Source organism: Dermacentor variabilis, chromosome 3 (assembly GCF_050947875.1).
Source record: "Dermacentor variabilis isolate Ectoservices chromosome 3, ASM5094787v1, whole genome shotgun sequence".
In the NCBI taxonomy this organism is placed as follows: Eukaryota; Metazoa; Arthropoda; class Arachnida; order Ixodida; family Ixodidae; genus Dermacentor; species Dermacentor variabilis.
Genome location: NC_134570.1, coordinates 56,145,990 through 56,160,024, shown reverse-complemented (window position 1 = coordinate 56,160,024; position 14,035 = coordinate 56,145,990). Strand labels below are relative to the sequence as shown.

The 14,035-nt window shown below is 43.2% G+C and overlaps 1 protein-coding gene across 1 annotated transcript; it reads left to right on the top strand.

Annotated features, from left to right (window-relative positions):
* The first annotated feature begins 4,997 nt into the window (after positions 1 to 4,997).
* BCL7-like (chromatin remodeling complex subunit BCL7B-like protein) lies at positions 4,998 to 13,735 on the top strand. The gene is made up of 7 exons (XM_075685205.1): positions 4,998 to 5,248; positions 5,932 to 5,990; positions 7,910 to 7,926; positions 8,959 to 9,043; positions 9,550 to 9,621; positions 11,272 to 11,397; positions 12,220 to 13,735. Exons 1-7 carry the CDS (start codon positions 5,157 to 5,159, stop codon positions 12,309 to 12,311), a joined length of 543 nt encoding a protein of 180 aa, XP_075541320.1. The 5' UTR covers positions 4,998 to 5,156; the 3' UTR covers positions 12,312 to 13,735.
* Positions 13,736 to 14,035: the final 300 nt, after the last annotated feature.

The window sequence follows — 14,035 nt, the reverse complement described above, 5'->3', positions numbered from 1 at the left end:
GTAATTTCCTTAATTCACTTAGTATACAAGTAATTTCCCTTACGTTGTCCTTGGCGTCAGTGTTTGTTGGCTTCTTATGATATGGTATATATATATATATGTACAAAGAATAGAAGCACGTAGGGAAAGTAACAGTACTTAACTGAAGTTTCGGCCGCGGTACCGGCCTTCATCAGAGTGTTTGAGTCGTTGCGGGCGAAACGTCAGTAAAGTCCTGTTATTTTCCGCGCTTGTGTTCTTAGCGCTATTTCTGTGCCTGTAATTCTATGTCTATATATATGTGTGTTATATACATATACCACGTGAGCGATTTCCCACATTCCACACTCCACACACATACACTTCCAGTTTTGACATTCCTAATGCTCACGCATTACAAAAAAAAAAAATCTTGTGGTAGAACGTTCCCTAGACGGTCCCTTTGTGGGGCCTGGCGAGGGGCCCTTCAAGAGGCCATAGAATGCAAAACAGAAATGACAGTTATCGACACCGTTTATACTCGTTCTAACTTTGGCAGTTTCACAGGACGCGCAAGCGCTCAGTCTGCCCGCACCGAGATTGAACACCGCCATCGAGAGATTTTCATCGCCGTAACTTTTCATATCCGTATACTTCGTATTAATGTGTCCCTTTAGCGTTCCGTTTATACGACTGCGCGCGCTGCAACAAGTTATTCGAGTTGAGCTGAGCGCGCATACGTGTGCATACGGCGCTGTGCTTACTGTATCTATCCACGTTGGCTGCGTCTATGAACGCCACCGTTGCTTCTACGACGAGCACGGCGAAGGTCAGACACTGCAAGGAATCGAGAGACCACGTGTACGCACGCGTATCTGACTCGCCGCAAGGCGGATAAAAGGGGCACATGAAAAATGGTCATTAGAAACGCAATGAGTGACGTGATAGCTCGACGAGACTTGGTTGATGTTCGTTTCGCTTGTACGCAAAAAAAAATAATAAAAAGAACGAAATGTCAATCGTTAATCAGCGCTTGTCGTATGCGTATACTTCTCTCATGCGTGCTTGCTCGTGATTCTGAAACGCACAGCAAAAAGTTTCTTCGGCGCAACGGGTTCCGCTATACGTCTTCGGCGGCACTGGCATTGTTGTATCGTGATGTTATAGTACGCTTACCAGCGAAACCCACGTCATTATTTATACTCGGCAGGAGCCGTGCCCTTTTTCTTCACTTTTTCCCTCTTTGCTCTTGGCGTGTCTGTATAAGCAAGCGCAATAAAGGGTCGACGCAAGCAGTTTTTCGCCCTTCACCCTGTCGGCCTGGTCGGTGCCTCGCACTCGCCCATAACGCACAGAACGTTACAAATGTGGTGCGGCTATACCTTACCAAATTATAATGATTGGCCGATCGCTGATGTTAAATTACCGTCCAAAAAGACGTGCTTGGCTATGGGAGCGTATAGCGGAGTGTCCCTAATAGGGTTTGGCCACCTGGAAATAATTAACGTGCACCCAAATAAGGTTCTACAGTCCTCGCGTTCTACCCGCCCATCGGAGCGCGGCAGCCGGTCATCGAATATGTAGGACCTCGTGCCCAGCAGCTGCTGAACGCCATGCATGGTATCAGTGACCCAGCCACGTCGGGTCACACTTACCACATACAAGCCTACCACGATTTCAATAAATGCCCTGTTCAGCGCCATGTTAGCCTGCTTCTTGCTCTTTCATTAAAAAAAGATAATGACATTTACCCACTACGGAGGATTGGCCAAGCAAGCAGACGGTAAGGAGACAGAGAGAAAAAAAGAAGGAAATAATAAAAATAAAGAAAAAGAAAACGCCGTTTCTAATATGAGATTGGCAGCGGTAAGCGCAAAATATTCTTTATATATATATATATATATATATATATACCTCGAAAACGGTGCGATGTAATCCTAATGAATTTCTCTCGTATTTACCGCTAGCTCGCCGCTGAATTCTTGTTTTTGTTTTTCGGGTAAATAAAGTGCTTCTCAGTCCATGGGTAGGACGACTGTGATAGGCCACGTCTTTTTTATTGAGATTACTTGGGGGGTACGAGTAATAATTTTCGAGACCGGGTTGAACGCAAATTGAATAGCGCCAGAAGCGAATTGAATATCGAGTACTTTTTGAATATTTTTCGAAATATTGACTGCCGTTTTCACAATTAATATAGAACTATCACATCCTGATATTCACAGCAATAGCAAGTTTCTTTTATTACGTTGGGCGTTTTGAAGCGTCCTTTATTAAAAGCACAAACGAAGCATTAGGAGCTCAATTAACAGTTTGTTTGCATTAACAGGACTCTGCGGAGAGTGCGAATTCTGGCTCCCTGGTCGACGTAGCCTAGCGGCTCCACTACGTATGTTCTCAAGTTCTAGGTCCATACTATGCTCACGGGACGAAATTTATTTTGCCTTTGCTTTAATTTCATGCTTAATTGAGCGCCGTTGACATGTTGAAATATTCGAAAAATTCGGAAAATATTCGTATTTACGAGTAGCGAATACCCGATTCGAAGAAAGACTCGAATAGGACACTATTTCATTCGTTATTTGAAAGGTTCAAATGTATCCGCACACCACTGAAGATTAGCCTAGTGACAGGCTTGGTCACGTCCTTAATCCGTTCGATCACATATGCGGCACATTGACTCATAACCTCTGATAAACATTTGGAGCTTTCACAAGCCGCCCCCCCTCCCTCTCTCTCTCTCCTTTGTGGGCGTACGTGTATGTCGATCAGTGCCTGAGGTGGACTGATGACTGAGGCAACTGAGGTGAAACGCAAGTTGGATGATCAGTTATGACGCCGTTCGGCACGCATCTTGGCAACTGTCATGTTCGAGACACGAAGCTGACTTGTTGCCTTCTTGCGAAGAAACGTAGACGGCGTGAACATGAACCGTGGAGCTGACAGCGCTTGGTTAAGCGGAGAGCCAGGCCCCGCACACTCTCAAGTTCAACAAATGGCCACAGAGGGCGAAAAATCAATCGAGGCGCGTTTCAGCGTAAGCGCGCAAGTGGAGCTACTGTAATTTGATCGAATACTTTAATTTGTGCTTTCTCTGCTAGGGGCGCTGAACATGCTGAATTTTTTACTTTACACAAACCATTGACATAAACAATCGAGGTGTCTAAGGATGCTTTTTTACCTCAGGCAAATAGGTAGTTGATTTTTTTAAAATTTGATTGTTGAAGCTGCTTTTTAGTCATAGCGTCAAGGTTTTTGTACTTGATTAACCACCGACAGCCGACAGCCTATTGGTATCGATGTGTTTTCCTGGCCGTTGGCGTTCGAATACTACGGCGGTAAAACATTTTCGAAAGCATGCTGGTTTCGTCTGCGAGTCACTACATAGACTTGCTGTAAAGAGGTCTACTCTTGGCAAAAAATAGTGCCTCATTTTGTTTAGGCGTTGATTATCATAATGAATGCGGCGGAGGTTGAGGGAGTACGCTTGAAGGTACGTTTTTATGCCGTTGATCTCCATAAAACCGTAAGTACGCAAACCGATGTCACAGAACACCCGATGCATCATTGTGTGTTCTCCGTCATCGCTTGTTTGCTGTACGCCTACTAATTCTTCATTTCTTCTTCAAGTGTTGTATCCTCCTTTTGTCCTTGTTCTCTTGTGCTTCACTTACAGTATGTCGTTCCGTCAGCTGTAATGCGCATTTGCAAAACCAATACGTTTGATAAGACGCAGTGGTTATCATAATTTCCCTACACATGTATTAAGCTGGCACATATGGTTCAGATACATGTATGCGGACTTGCACGACGTTGATGCGGAGATTAGGATAATTATGACACCCGTAAGGAAGAGGCAGCTGACGGCCGTAAGCTGTTGCGTTCTTTCCGCCAAACTACCCGGCCTGGTAGTGCTGTAAAGATGCTGTATAAAAGTGACACGCGGTGACAGGGAAATTATTATACTTAGCAGCCGACCATACGTTTTGTAGCTTAGGTCTTCTTTCTTGTGCGTTTGTGCTACCCTTATTAATGAGCCATTTCTTGACTATGTTCTTGACTATGTAACCGCGTTTGTATGGATGCGTAGTCGTGTGCTTTTTGTTGTACTTGTAAACTGCAAATAAAATATTTTCAGGCTTACTCAATCTTTGGTGTCGTGAGCGTTTATTCCAGTCGAGGCCATCGTGCCACCTGGAAACCGCATTCTGTCAGTAGCCCTACACGAAATGCAACAGCTGGAGCGCGGCGGCACAACTCGGGGTAACGGCGGCGTAATAAACGAAAAACCGCTCGGGATGCCCTTAAAAGTCAGTTGAGGGTGTGCCTTAACTCGATATGACTCAGTGCAACATGTATTCTGCTGCGCCTCGATCGTGCTCCCGCCAGTTTGGTTGCTGTGTGGCAAACGTAGCGCCTACATACATATATAGGCGTTACGTTTGCCACACAGCAACTAAACTCGCGAGAGCACGATCAAGGCGCAGCAGCCAGAAACCCAGTAAAGCCACAGAACACCTGGTAAACTGCGCAAAACCCCGTTTCCGTTTCCTGTTGTACAGCGCCACCCGTGGTCGCATACTTTAGTTCACGACGCCACCGCTACGCTGATTTCCGTAGCACTGTGGAAGGTACAGTTTGCCTTCTCTAAGTTTGTATAGGTGTTCTGTGGGAGAGCTAGCAGACGGATTCGTGTAGTTTGTTCTTTAGAGGGCGCTTCCGAAAACGTAACACTTTTCTCGCACACAGCAAAACAGAATTTACTGCAACATTTCTACACCTATAATATTCGTGCAAGAAATTAGAATACCGACAAGTTCTTGAAATCAAGTGGGACGTCTTGAATACGGCAGATAGCGCCACCATTGCGAACATGCAAAAGAATGTTTGCACACATTTAAAATTTTCAGTTTAATTATATTTTATTGAACATAATATTTCGCTTATTTTAGCTGCGTTATTAAAAACTTTCGAAAGGCTACACAACCACAATCTTGGAAGATTTCAGAGGCAGCCGCTCGTGGCGCCTCTGTCGTAAATTCACTCTGGTTTTTCCTCTGCATTTGTTTCTTGATAGCGGAAGCTGCAGGTGGACGCGCGGCCTTTGTCCGATTACACTTTAAACCGGCGCAGACCCATCTCGGGCGCTGAGCGGTTTCGTCTGCGTCCAGTGATCGTTCGCGTTAGCAGCTACGACGATGATGTCCAGGTCCGTGCGCGCCGAGACGCGCAGTCGCGCCAAGGACGACTTCAAAAGGGTCATGCAAGCCATCGACAAGGTTCGCAAATGGTACGGAATCGATACCGCATTATTGCCGGCGTCTCGGTGGGCCGCGGTCGGCTCACGCAGAACTTTGACCAAAGCTGCGTGCGGCGCCTATGCTATAGTAACTACGACGCCTCACGCTGCAACCTCATTCCTGAACGTGTATACAAGCTCACGAACATACCTCTCTGCCGCACATTCATACACGCCTTGTACGGCAGACATGGTTGCTATGAAGCCATGCGTGGTTCCCTGGCTTGTAATGCAGCTTCTGAGGCCACTCTGCTTCAATTCGCTTGTTTATTCGATGACATTAGCGTGTTCTTCATTCTTATGATTATGCGGACGCGCTTGCTCAACACGTTTGAAAAAAAAAAAAAAAAAATACAGATAATCGGCAGGGAGACAAACCCCCGGGCGTACTTTTCTAGTTTCGCGCAGTGGCCGATTGTTCAGTGCTTGCAATCCCGTGCTGATTTACCGTGTGATACTTTTAAAAAGCGTTTGTCCCTTCCGTATTCGCATTTTATGGATGTTGATTAGGTCATTTGCTTCTCTTTACGTTTACGTTGCCTTTTAACTTTTACGTTGCCCACGCATTTGCACGTTCATCATTGCCATTTGCTAGAAAGTTTCCTGTCAGTGTGACTCGTTCACACACACCGATCGCGTAAGACTGAACTTTGCTTATGTGTAATTGTTTTCAGGGAAAAGAAATGGGTTACCATAGGAGACACGAGCATGAAAATCTACAAATGGGTCCCAGGCGAGTACCACATATCAGCCAACAAAGAAAGCCATGCTTTCCCGGAATTTTAGGCCGCGGGCTCGAACCCTGGGCTCGGTGGCAACATATCACTGGCGGTGCAACGCAAAAATGTCAACATTGAAAACCAAAGGCCTACACAATCGCATCACTCATGACCCGAGTGTAGCTTGCTGACCTACCTAAGGCTTGCACCTATCGTTAATGTCATGCCTGCCAAAATTTGGCGTGTATATTGTTTAGCAGCAGCTCAAACAAGCCGTGGCATAGTACAGTGAGTTGCGTTTTTAATCTAACATCAAATGAGAGTGTGCATTCTGCTGCTTTGTTCGTGCTCAAATTTTGCAACAAAGCTTCATTTTTTCATTGCGTTGTTCAACACATTTAGTGCTGTTTCTTGCCTGATTTGTCCGGAAATAAATAACACTGGTCATGTGTTGTGCACATGCGAGCTGTTGCAGGAACATGGGTCGGTTTTCTCTATATTTTGGTGGGGCAGGGTGACTGCGCTATGTCATTTCGATCATGTTTTCCCAACAAGAAATTGTTTTTTGATCTCAGTAAATGTGAGGACATGAAACAATTTTCATGTCAGCCACAAGCTGAGAAATGGGCCTCCTGTACATATCTAAGTTGGCTGCACTGCACAGCTCCACATACGTAAAAGAAATTCATCCACAGGAGTGGTACCTCACCTCAGATTCGAGCTCTGAACCATCGCTCGTTGCCTTGCCCACTGCTTATGGTGAGGGTGCTTTGAAAGGAAACGATAGCTGCAGCTACATACTGGCGAACAGCTGCCTCGTGTTGCCAAGCTGCGACAGCACCATTTTCTTGGAATAGTACGTGGAGACGAGAGGAAAAAAAAAAAAAAGACTAAAGGCATTTTGAGCCTCAGATTGTTTCACACTGAGAGCTTTGCACTTCAGGAAGGTTTGTAGTCTGTGACTAGACTTGTTGCAGGTCTGTCAAGCTCTGCAGGGCAGCCAACTTAGTACTTGTGCACTTGCACATAACTGCACTGCTTACGGACTGCAAAAGGGACGACAAACACCAAAGAAGAGTGAGGATGCTGCGCTAAATGTAACAGTCTCTTATTGTGTAAAGCTATTGTTTAAGGAGAATGAGGCAGCCAATGAGAAACAAGATCTTGAACGCGATAATATTTATTGGGCTCATGATATTGGTAGTAACTGTTGAAACGGTAGCTCCCCCCCTCCAAAAAAGATAACAAAAAGAACCCTTGCCCATCGTTTATCAGGCAGCAGGAACCAAGCTTATGTTTGCCAGGTGCTGATGCCCTTACTTTGCAAGTGAAGTATGACGTGGCACACAATTAAATATAAAGTGGACAAGTGCAAGACAGAATTATCCAAACAAGCAACTGCAAGGAGTTTGTTTTGTGTAAGCCTGAGCAATTATGCAATAAGTGTGATTGATGTGATAGCTTTGGCAGCAAATTTTCTACTCTTTAGAAAGTAAAGTTCCAGGTTATAAATATGTTGCTTGCCAACATCAAGAATACGTCGGAACATGATGGAGACTGCTTACGATGGTTTGGTTCCGGCATTGTCCAAGTCCTCTTCGTATTTACCAAAGTTCTGCTTATAATTCAAATATTTGCTGTAATCGAAATGTGATTGCTTTGGATGATAGAAATTACATCATGGCTTTTCATTTATTGAAAAATGCCAGAGCGCCAAGCTTGTCATGGCATGACACAGTGTTCATTAGTCTTCCTAGCACCATTTGAAGTAATTGAAATTTGTAAAATATCTGATTTCATTTTAAAAAATTTCAGGGTTGTACAAACAGGTTCTAGCATTGTACTAAGTAAGCCATGATAGGGGAAAGTCTTATTTAACAGTTGGGATATGTGAGAATGTACTGCTGTTACAACTTTGTTTTCTGTTTTACAGTTCCAAGTACAGACCAGGTATGTGAATGTCTTTCATACGCTATAGATACCTAGATTCAGATTTCTATTCATAATTGGAAGTTCTTAAAAACTTCCAGTTGCTATCTGTTTAGCCATTGGGTTGTTCAGTGGACAAATGCAAACAGAGAACTGAATTACTGGCTGCTTATGTGAGTGCAAGCTGTGCCTTATGAGCAGCTATTTAATCGTCACACTGTGAGCTTCAATGTGCACCTTGTTGGCCAGGATTTGCAAGTTCTCAAGGCTGGGCGCTTTACACGACATCATAGCACATCAAACACATTTACAGTGCCTTCATATTTAATGTATCTAATTTTAATGAAAGCACCCTGCTAGCTATGCAAATACTGCTTGCACAAGTTGTTTATGCACTTTGGGAGACAAAATTTCATTAACAAGTAGAGTCGGGAAATATATAACAAAAGCTTAACTTGCTTAATTTGTGGCTATGCCGTATGTTTTGTTTTAGAAATTTGAAGACAATTCGAAGAAAGTTTTGTTTTGTTTGATTCTTCTAGTGTCTTGTTTGAAGGTATCTATAACCAAATTTGAAACGTGGTATGCAGATATCACATTCAAAAGTGGGTGCCTCAGCGCATTGACAGTTCACGTGAATGGGACATAATTGATCGGCTATAGCATGTCAGTCTAGAAGGCTGAAAACTTTGAGCTGGTAGAAACAACACCCTTTACTCCTTTAATAAGCGACATCAAAGAGGGTGGTTTTGGTGTCGAGTTGTTATTCTAGTGCAGCTAGTGGAGTACCTGACAATTTAATCTCGGCTTTCGGTGGGATTGCAGATTGTGCTTGTGATTGTGCATGTAAGGGTTCTCGCAAAGTTGGTTTGGGAGCGCTGTCGCTGCTGACAAGAGAATGAATTTGCGCTGCTGCTACCGACATCTGAAACTTACAAATATTGATAGCGCAGAATGTTTTATGTACTTGTGTGTGCCGCCTTGACTGAAATAGCATTATATTTAATATACATGTAGACATGGTGTCGTAAGAGTTCTATTTTTGCTACCCAGGCAAGGGCAAAGACTAAAGTACCAACAGCTTCAAGTAACAAAGAAAACATTGAAACATCAGTCAAGCATGACATCAAAAATGACGGTAAGCATAGATGAAACCTCTGTTGCCTTGACCAGCAGTGAACCCTGCTGTAAATGTTTCCCTGTAGCTGTACATTTCACATGTTTATGCATTTACAATGAAAATTGTGGGGCTTCTGTGCCACTTGTGTACCGTTTCTGTGCTACACCACAAGCGGTCCCGAAGTCTGACCGAGAATGGCCAAATTATTTTTAAATCTCTTAGTTGCCCACGTGTTTTGCTTCCTCTACCAGAATAAACTCGCTTCTGCTTGTGCTGCCCCACAAATAGTGTGCTGCAATCTACCAGAAGCTCGACCGAGCACTGAGACAGGACCAGTTTGTCCATGGTATTGCTGAAAAAATGAAAAGTACCTTCCATGAACTGAGCTCGTCCTTGGCCATTTTTGCCAGAAGCACTTTGACGAACCCAGTTTGTTTGTGGCACGGAAGAGGTTAAACAGTGTTCACAGCTTTGACTGTTGATTGCTATGTGGTTTTTCTTTTTGATTTCTCGCTATCTTGCAGACTCCCAGTCCTTGGTAGGAAAAGACAAGTCTAATTCAAACATGTCTGAAGGCATGGAGGAATCTTTCACTGGTGAGTGTTGAGTAGCTTTACCGTGACTCTCTTTTAAAAAAGCTGAACAAATAATTTTGTGCAACAGTTACAGTTCTGCTACCTCTTGATCATCTAAATCTAAGATTTTCTCTTTCATTAACATAATAATTGGGAGTACAAGAGTAAGACACTTGTCATTGGCTACAGCCCATAATACGAGGGTCGTTCAAGTCAATCCGGGACTTTTTTTAAAAGCGAATAGAAGAACAAACTTCAAAGTGTTGGAAAGTGGATTTATTTTTCCACATAACGTTCAGGTACAGTTATACACTTATCTCAGCATTTAACAAACGCCTGAAATGCTTCGGCATAGAAAGATTTATTTATTGCGATGGAACCATTGTAGGACACCATTCTTCAATTCAGTGTTGAAATTTCTTCCTCCAAGGAATTCCTTCAGGGTCCCAAACAGGTAGAAATCACTTGGTGCTAAGCCAGGACTATAGAGGAGGAGCTGTGGTAATATCTGCCAGCCAAGTTTCTGGATTGTTTGCAATGTGCGTTGAGTGGTATGCGGTCGTGCATGGTCTTGCAAAAAGACCACACCCTTTGTGATCGAACCTGGACGTTTCTTCCGTAAACTCTTGTGCACATCACCCAGAACACGGCAGTAATACTCACTGTTGACAGTGACACCAAGGTTAAAAAATCAACGTGAATGATTCTCTGCCGATCATTTTACCAGCAGATGCAGCTGTTTGAAATTTCCTGGGAGGTGGTGATTCCGCATGCTTCCACTGCATCGATGCTCTTTTGGATTCTGGGGTGCAATGGTGAACCCATCTTTCGCCACATGTCATGATGCGATTCAGAAAATCCTGGCCCTTCCCTTTCATAGCATTCCTTCTGTTCTCTACAGACTTCAACTCTTCTCTGTCTCTCAAAAGCAGACAGCTGCTTTGGGACCCAGCGTGCACTCATTTTTCGGAACATGAAATGATCACGAATTATTGTGTTCGCTGTTCCTAACGACAGATTACACACCCTTGCAATTTCACAACAGGTTATGCGACGATTATCGACGATCAGCTGCTCCATGCACTGAAAGTTCTCGGGAATGACTATTGTGGGCTGTGATTCACCACGATCGGGATCGTCAGTAATAGAGATACGGCCATCTTTCAAGCGCTTACACCATTAAAATGTCTTACTGCGACTGAGCGTCACATCACCATACTGATCCTGAAGTATTCGGTAAATTTCAGCAGGTTTTATGCCCTCATTCGCTAAAAACTTCATCACAACACGCTGTTCCACGTAGATGTTCACACTGTTGTTTGCCATCTTGAATAACAGTCTATCCAGAAGCGCGGGAAATGAGCGCCGTCTACCAGTAACAGGACACAGGGGCCAGTTTCTACTGCCTACAAAACCTCGAGCCTAGGCATCCATTTAAACAGGGAAAGAAAAAAAGTCCCGAATTGAGTTGGACTCTCGTAAGTTTAACTGTTTCTTCCGGGCATGCAAAGAATGGGAATATTTACTACTTCAGAAACGTTGCACGTTTGGAAGCATCCATTGCAGCATTTCTTGTGCGCCACTGTTTAGAATGTGCTATGCATACCACATAACACTGGCAGGGCTCAATAACTTCAATATTTCAATGCCTTTCTTTTCTCCCACATGTAGGTTTCTCAGAGTTCAGCCAGGACTCTCAGGGTGAGAGTCATGTTCTAAGGGATTCACGACCAGAAGAATCCAGTACATGCATTACTGAAAACAGCAGCGACACGCAGTTTCCAGACTCTCAGGGAGGTAAGGCATGGCAGGTTTATTTGACGGAAAATTCCGTGCTGCAACAATGCTGCAGCAGTCCGTGGCCACAAACTGGCAAGATGTGGTCACAGTGTCCTAGCTTGCAAAGCACACCATAGCTTCGCTCCAGTCGTGTTCCGGTTACTCCTAACTTGATTTTATTTGAGTGTAGTCTTTAGTACTATTATTATTTTTGAATTGATCAAGTTTTAGTGCATAAATACAATGTAGTACATATTCTCTAGTTGTGTTGCTGTGAAGAAACTGTTATGCTATAAATTTGTGTTCAATTTGTCAGATTTGTACACAGTAGTGCCAGAGGCTCGTTAATATTGAATGAAAAGGTAAGCTTAAGGCTAGTTGAAGTCGAGAATCTGATGAAATCTCATTTATTTGGGAAGAATCACGGCAAAAAACTTGATTGAAACATGCTGTGCTGAAGGCACAGCATCAACAGTGTAAGTTGATTGCAAACAAGTTGACGCTGTGTGCCTATAATGTCATCGTTGTCACCCTTTTATCTTTTCAAGGCTCTAGAGGTTTTGTAGGCATTAGATGCTAAATTTCTGTCTTTCATCAGCAATAAGGTAGGTGGTAACAACTTTATTGAGATTCTGCTCAGTTATGATCTGGCAGGCCCGAGTCCTACGATGGCCCCTCATGAGGAGTGAACCTTTCGGCCTAGGCAATGAGGGCTTTTTGTAGTTTTTGATCCGGCGTTCAGATTTTCACATCCATGGCATGTTTTATTCTGTGGCATTGTGCCTGTCACACCTTGTCATTGTTGCTGGATTTTGATATTTCTTGATACTTTGCGCACAGACCTCTCAGCAAGGCGAGATGAATCCAGTGAGGACAGCACAGAGGCACCATTGAAGAAGTTGAAGATGAGCAGCGATTGCTCTAAGGCATAGCAGCATCACTGCCAAGCGTCATCTCCACCATCATCATGAGTACCGAACATTTATGTTGTAAGAATCACCCATGTTGTGTCATCCTGTGCCCATCATCACATCTTGTGTGCTGCTAGAAAGGGTCAGTGCGAATCTCAGCCCTTGTGAAAGGAGAATTGGGAACCTGCGATCGAGTAAAGCATGTGCGTTTGCATGTAGAGATACATAGCAGCATATTCTGTGTTACGTGGTGTAACGCAAAATAGGTTTGAATAGGCTTGTAACACATTAGGGTTGAAAGAGAATGGTGGCCTTTCGGAATGTCCTTTGAATTATAGCACAAGTGTACTCCTAACTACATAGCTGCTGCAGTAGATGTTTAAATCGGTTATGCATTCCACATCTTTTCTTTGTGATTGGTTATCTACAAGCACAGCTGTATCAACTAAGGTGAAGCACATATAATCCAGACCTGGAATGATTTGTTAGCAGCTGTTGAATATTCGTTGCCACCTGCCTTGATGCCCCACTCTTCCACTGATCTTACATGGATGCCATACGTGATTGCAGTGCCTTTGGCCTGCTTATGATACCAGCTCATTATATTGAAATATTACTAGCCTGAGTGTGTGCCTGTTAAGTAGTTTAAGTGTTTCCTATGTGGTTTAATGAGCTGCTGCGTTTCAGTTTGTTTACTTGTCTTGAAGTGACAGTACCTTCAGGTGACATAGGCTATGACTATGAAAACAGCAAATATTTTAAAGAATGAATACTGAAATTCAACCTTGCTTGTGGATAAGCAAGAGTAGTAAAATTATGCCTGTAACAATTTCATTTGTTGTCGTGTTCATTGTGGACCTTCTGCATTGAGTTGTGTGACAGAAGCATCTAGGACATTACGAGAACCTGTGTACTACAGGATATAATAAAAAAAAGCATCAAACAAACAATTCATGTGCTATTTTTTTCCTGCCCAATTAGGTGCATTTGCTTAACTTCTGAAACTGCAAATCATACTTTGCAAAGATTGTCCAATTTTAAATTTCCTGGATTTTATATTATACACCTTTGATATTGTGCATCTTAAAATTGGTGAATATTTATTGTCTAGTTAGGCACCTCGATGAAACACATGAGATAACATTTAATTCTCACTGTCGCTGTGCCAAATCTGGAAAGTGTAACACTTTAGGGGTACTGATAATGACATTCCTTGAACTACATTAAACAAAATTGGTGTTCTCCCAAGAGTGATTGATTCTGTATGTAGCTCAACTCATGCATTCACTCCCAAGAGTCATTGGCCCTTTACATTCATCTCCACTCAGGATTGTAAGTCACTGTCATGTTGCTGTTGCATACACTGGGATGTCTGCAAGTGGAGGATTTAATCAATGCCAGTTTTGGAGAACCAGGACACCTTTAATTAAAATGTGTGTGCTGGCCATTGTGCCTGTCTGTGTCTGGTTCAATTTAATCATTAATTGAATATACATATTGATGATTCATTGCATTTAAAAATTAAAACTCGTATTTACTCACGTATGTCATACGTGAGTGGTACTCCCATCAGGTCCCTGAATTTGTAAGACGAAGTGTTGCTCGTTGTGTGCCACTTTCAATTGTATGTGTTTCCGTTGCATTTCAGCGTAACCAAGACATTTTGTGAAAACCTAATTGCAAGAAAACTTTATTTGCACAGGCATTACCATGTTTTAAGCCAAGCCACGTTCGAGGCGAGCCAA

Coding starts and splice junctions, on each gene's coding strand:
- BCL7-like (XM_075685205.1), top strand. CDS start 5,157: ATGATGTCCAGGTCCGTGCGCGCCGAGACGCGCAGTCGCGCCAAGGAC. Junction 9,044..9,549: donor GCATGACATCAAAAATGACG/GTAAGCATAGAT, acceptor GCTATCTTGCAG/ACTCCCAGTCCTTGGTAGGA. Junction 11,398..12,219: donor GTTTCCAGACTCTCAGGGAG/GTAAGGCATGGC, acceptor CTTTGCGCACAG/ACCTCTCAGCAAGGCGAGAT.